Source organism: Megalobrama amblycephala, linkage group LG17, assembly GCF_018812025.1.
Source record: "Megalobrama amblycephala isolate DHTTF-2021 linkage group LG17, ASM1881202v1, whole genome shotgun sequence".
Classification (NCBI taxonomy): domain Eukaryota; kingdom Metazoa; phylum Chordata; class Actinopteri; order Cypriniformes; family Xenocyprididae; genus Megalobrama; species Megalobrama amblycephala.
This window is the reverse complement of record NC_063060.1, coordinates 44,525,780-44,531,797: the sequence shown is the minus strand read 5'-3', so window position 1 is coordinate 44,531,797 and position 6,018 is coordinate 44,525,780. Positions and strand designations below refer to the sequence as shown.

General features: G+C 38.2%; 1 protein-coding gene across 4 annotated transcripts; it reads left to right on the top strand.

The window, feature by feature from the left end:
• Nucleotides 1-323: 323 nt before the first annotated feature.
• On the top strand, nucleotides 324-4,741 carry LOC125250599. 4 transcript variants are annotated; one of them, XM_048163261.1, is made up of 7 exons: nucleotides 324-461; nucleotides 1,239-1,335; nucleotides 1,670-1,777; nucleotides 2,118-2,225; nucleotides 2,370-2,477; nucleotides 3,801-3,885; nucleotides 4,384-4,741. In XM_048163261.1, the coding sequence occupies exons 2-7, from the start codon at nucleotides 1,313-1,315 to the stop codon at nucleotides 4,618-4,620; spliced, it is 669 nt and encodes a 222-aa protein (XP_048019218.1). In that variant the 5' UTR covers nucleotides 324-461; nucleotides 1,239-1,312; the 3' UTR covers nucleotides 4,621-4,741. The 4 variants fall into 4 exon arrangements, with proteins under 4 accessions (XP_048019218.1, XP_048019219.1, XP_048019220.1 ...); XM_048163262.1 differs by lacking the exon at nucleotides 324-461 and adding an exon at nucleotides 648-783; XM_048163263.1 differs by lacking the exon at nucleotides 324-461 and adding an exon at nucleotides 844-992.
• The last annotated feature ends 1,277 nt before the right edge of the window (nucleotides 4,742-6,018 follow it).

The following is a 6,018-nucleotide window of genomic DNA, read 5'->3' as shown; positions in this document are numbered from 1 at the left end:
CAAAGAGAAATTACCGTAGAGACAGGAGGAGATGCTCGCAGGCAATCGGGGTGATTATCATTCAGGCGTTATTTTAAAATATTATACATAATTAATCAGACACTCCTGCTCATACGCCAAAGAACTCCCCGCTCAAGCTCGCCGTTGCAAGATAACTCAGTTTGGACGCACAGCTTAGAATATTTACATCTGTCAGACAGGTTCGGACGTTCAAGTTTTTGAGTCTGCGCGTCAGAAACGGAAGTGTAAAAATCGTAAAAATGGGCTTCACTTCTCTCAATTGAGTTCCAATGGGGTCTGTGTCATCTTTTATTCTTGGTGCACCATTGCCACACATGGCCCACGGTTGGCTGACATGTGCATCCAGTGCCGGCAACACGCCAGCAGTGCAGGCCACATTTGGGCCAAGTCTGTTTGCATGTGGGAACCATCTAAAAAGAAAAAAAAAAGTCGTCATCCAGGTAACGCCACACAGTATTAAAACTCAGTATTAAAACACAGTATTAAAAGGGTATAAACTTTTGAACTGGGTCATTTTTTTTAAAATTCAGATGTTGTGTGTGTGTGTGTGTGTGTGTGTGTGTGTGTGTGTGTGTGTGTGTGCGTGAGTGAGCGTGACGCGAGCATATGCTACACTTCCTGAAAAAGTCATCGAATACACAAACAGACGCTGCGAATTCAAAGCAATTTATTATGCATAACAATGTTTACAACTGGTGAAACACGCGTTTTTAATCTATGATCCGTGAATTATCACATGTGACGAATCTGTCGGAAATCAAGGTAAACATCTGCGTGCACGCGCATTTTATGATCACCAGTTATGATCCATAACACCAATTGATATCCGAACAGACGAAGAATCTTTGACAATCTTTTGAAGACCACGGATGTTAAAACATGAAGAAAGGGTTACAGAGAAAGAGTTATTGAAAACGAATACCATTTTCTCTTCCGTTTTAGGCTGTTGTTTTTGTGACGCGAAATCGAAAGTAATTTTGAACCAGACATTTTGTTTTATTATTTTTTGTCAAAGAACAAAAATCTGCTAGTATTCAATTGAATGAGTCAGTTAAACTCATCAATCAATCTGAAATTATTAAGATCATTCAGTTATTTTACATGACAATATATTAGTAACTCACTTTATTTTATTCATTGTTTTTGCTGTTGTGTCTAACTCATCATTCTTCATTATTTTCATGTTCTTCATCTCTGTAAAATCTTGTCATTTCCAGGTCCTGCTGAACGATTGATTGTTTTCTCAAACCAGTGCTGATCAGAGGAGCGAGGAAAGGACTCTCTCTCTAAGATGAGTCTCTCAGAGAAACACAGGTAACACTGCGTCTGTTTCACACCATCATTTCAAACTCTACTGGAGTTTGTTTTTCCCTGTGAATAACAAAACTTTAATCAGTGTTTTATTATTATTATTTTGTAATTTCTTTAAACCTCAATTTTGAACTTTTTAAATGAACTCTGACATTGTCTATAAAACTCTGTTTGCCACAGGACTCTATTGACAATATCACTTTAATAATTTGTTAATTTTCTTCTTTTTCACAGGACCACACTGTATTAATCCATGACTTTGGCTTTTAGATAATAAAATCATTGATAGACATTTAAGTATTTAAAGTGTTTTTCTCTCTGTTCTTTGTGTCATTAGTGTAAGATCAGGATCACATGTGTCCAGCTCTGTGTCTCTGAAGAGTGATCAGTCAAAAGATGGCACACCACCCATCTTCAGTGGGGAAAAACCATCATCTAATAAAAGGTAATTTGTGTGTTTACATTATAGAGTTGCATTATTTGTCACAGTGTTGTATGTGATTGAACTTGACTGAATAAAACAATAAGTCACAATAAAATTCAATTCTCTGGGATCCTTATGAAACTCATTCCAGTAACACAATTACACAGGCAGCCACAAGGAGGCATAAATTCACTATGGAAAATAGAGCATGAAACTAAACATATATATATCCATCCAACTGTAGTCATAAATGGACAAATACACAGTTATACTGCATTTAATTGCAAAATTAAACCTTTTCAAATAGACTAAAGTATCTCCTGTAGTAAAGTGTTTTTCTCTGTGTTCTTTGTGTCATTAGTGTAAGATCAGGATCACATGTGTCCAGCTCTGTGTCTCTGAAGAGTGATCAGTCAAAAGATGGATTACCACCAAAGTTCAGTGGGGAAAAACCATCATCTAATAAAAGGTATTTTATGTTTCTCATTTTTGGTCACACATTGACTGTGTTAAAAAGTTGTATCAATCCATGACTTTGGCTTTTAGATAATAAAATCATTGATAGACATTGAAGTATCTAAAGTGTTTTTCTCTGTGTTCTTTGTGTCATTAGTGTAAGATCAGGATCTCATGTGTCCATCTCTGTGTCTCTGAAGAGTGATCGGTCAAAAGATGGAGAACCACCAAAGTTCAGTGGGGAAAAACCATCATCTAATAAAAGGTATTTTATGTTTCTAATTTTTGGTCACACATTGACTGTGTTAAAAAGTTGTATCAGTCAATAATAATAATAATAATAAATAATACAGTATATTTAAAGGCGCCTTTCAAAACAATCAAGGACACCGTACAGTAAAATGGTAGTCATAAAACAAATCGAGACACAATACAAACAAAGCAACAGCTAACATACAATATTTAAAACTGGTCAGAGAAAGCTAATTTAAATAAGTAGGTTTTAAGACGTGATTTAAAAGTAACCAGACAATCACTTTGTTGTAGGGATAGTAGGGCTGGGGGATATATCGCATGTGATTGTCACGCACATTTTGTCAGTAAAGCCGGTTCTTCTACTTCTGCCGAGGATAGTATTTAATATTCTGGTGAGACTTAAGGGTCAGCGGAGGTTCGGTGACACAAAATAGCAGTTTGAAAAGTTCTGCCGCTGTATATTGAAGTATCGATGTCACTGGATGGTATATGAAATAAAATATAATCCACAAGAGAAGTCGGCTGACCCACATTGTTGCAAACAAATTCCTGGATAGCTCCTTGAGAAGTAAGCGACACCAAAGGCCGTGATCAAACCGTCAGCCCAGTTAGAGTTACTGAAAAGTTGAAGTTTTCTATTTGGGAAAAACAGTCCTCAGGTGCAGTTTGTTAAAACGACCAGAGAAATCAGTAATCAAACAACAGAATAAAATAGATGAAGCCGTCAGAGAGCAGCGGCAGCAGTTTGCGCAGGCATTCACTCATAAAAGTATTCAGCAGACCCATATATCAACTGTCGGTTTAACTACGTTAGCCAGAACCGAACCAAATCACAATCCACAGAAGGGAAGGCTACCCAACCATACCGAGGACTTACACCACAAATGACAGCGAGAGTGGAGACTCACCTTGCCAGATGTCGGGAAGGATGTGAGTAGGAATGGAGAGGGCTCGTAGCCGATCAATGTGACAGGATCGCGAGAATGCCAGGTCAGTCGTTCAAAACTTTTTAAGTAAAGAAAGTAATCCAGAAAGTAATCCAGAAAATAATCCAGATCTGTTGAACTCAGTAGAAACGAATCCAAAAATAAAAACGTATCGGCAGACAGTCAAACAGACAGGCGAACAAGCACCAGCGTGAAGCGGCAGCAGTAGCGCGCCAGCGTTCTCACACCGGAAGTGTGTATCTGTGGGATAATTTTGAATACCAATCATGAAACATTTTAGATCAAATATTTATCAGAGTATTCACAGCTAATTCACAGGTTTTATTTCTCTTTCTGTAATGTTTTGCCTGGAAAATCAGTATTTTATTGTATTTATTTGATTACAGGCTTCAGTATGAGACATTAGACTCAGACGTTCAGACTCAAAAGAACCACAAGAATTTCAAAGACAATCTCCTGGGGATCTTCCAGGTAGGAAAACACATTTTGATAAATGTTTAATATTTATAACAAACATGTTATTGAAAATAGAAATTTAATTTAATTTCTCTTAGTCACTTATTTTTCCTTTTAAGCACACATTTTTTTATTTGTTAAAAATGCACCGTGTCTACACCGGACGCGAGCGACGTGACGCGTCAAAAGATAATAGAACCCATTATAATCAGTGATATTGTTTACACTGGATGCGGCGTGACGCGGCAAATTCCCAACAGTAAACAGATTCCCCATTCTACTTCTGACGTAGTCCCAATGCTTTGAAACGGTTGGTTTGTCGTGTTCAGTGTAGACATGCTGCGCCTGACGCGAAAAAGTCAAGTCTGGTGTAGACACGGTATTAGTCTTTTAATTTTTTTTTTCTTTTTTTACAGATATTTTAATTATTAAATGAATAGCGTTGACCAAATGTAGATGTACAATTTAGTTTAAATTGTTGTACTGTTTTTTTCCCCTTATTTTTGTTTGTAGGATCTTGAGAGCAAAATAATAAGATTTCTGAAGAAAGAGCTGGAAAAGTTTAAGAAAATATTACAAAATGAGAACACAGAAAACTTTGTGAAGGACTTTAATGAGAATAGATGCAGTATCAAAGCAGCAGCTCTTGATCTCACACTACATTACCTGAGAGAGATGAAGCAAGATGAAGATGCTGATGCTCTAGAAGGTCAGAGACTCATGACCATCTGTCAGATTGACACTTATTAATGTAGACCAGTGGTTCCCAACCACGATCCTGGAGGCCCACCATCACTGCATGTTTTCCATGTCTCCTTAATCAAACACACCTGAATCAGGTCATCAGCTTATTAGCAGAGACTCCAAGACCAGACATGGGTGTGTCAGACAAAGGAGACATAGAAAATGTGCAGTGTTGGTGGGCCTCCAGGATCGTGGTTGGGAACCACTGATGTAGACTATCTATAAAACTATAAATTAAGACTAAAACTACCTATTTTTGTTCCTGTGTTTAGATTGAGCTGGTCTTCAACTGATCAGCTAAAATGTGGTCCTGAAAGGAGAAGTATCAATGTGTGTTTGAAGGAATTGGCGAAGCAATGGTGACTCCATACTTCTGAATAACATCTACACAGATCTCTATATCACTCAGGGTGGCAGTGAACAGGTCAATACTGAACATGAGGTCAGACAGATTGAAGTTGCTTCCAGACGTCATGAATCTCAAGAGATTCAGGTTAAGTGCACAAATTTGTTTGAAGCTTCTGAACAAGACAAGAAGATCCGAACTGTACTGACAAAAGGAGTCGCTGGCATCGGAAAATCAGTCTCTGTGCAAAAGTTTGTTCTGGACTGGGCTGAAGGAAAAGAAAATCAAGATATCCGTTTCATATTTCCTCTTCCATTCAGAGAGATGAACTTAAAAGGAGAAAGAAAAGCTAAGTTTGATGGACATTATAACTCAATTTTTACCCAGAGACAAAAGGACTGAACCTTACAAGAAAGGAATCAATTCAAAGTCCTGTTCATCCTTGATGGATTGGATGAATGTCGCCTTCCTCTGAAGTTTGATTGTAATGAGACGTGGAGTGATGTATCGTCACCAGCCTCTCTGGATGTTCTCCTAACGAACCTCATGAAGGGAAATCTGCTTCCTTCTGCTCTCATCTGGATCACCACCAGACCAGCAGCTGCCAGTAAGATTCCTCCTGACTGCATCGACCGTCTGACAGAGATACGAGGATTCAGTGATGCACAAAAGGAAGAGTACTTCAGAAAAAAGATTGACGGATCAGAATCAGGCCAACACAATCATTGATCATGTTAAAAAATCAAAGAGTCTCTTTATCATGTGCCACATCCCAGTCTTCTGCTGGATTTCAGCCACTGTTCTCCAGAACATTCTGGAGGAGAAAAGAAATAATGATGTGAAAAACAATCAGGCTGATGAGATCTCTAAAACACCACAGGAATCAAATACTGAAGACACTCCCAAGACTCTGACACAAATGTACACACACTTTCTCCGCTTTCAGATCCAGCAGAGTCCGCCGAAAATATGATGGAGAATACGCAGCAGATGTTTCCTGGATAAAAAGACACTATCCTTTCACTGGGGAATCTGGCATTTCATCAGCTCCAGAAGAA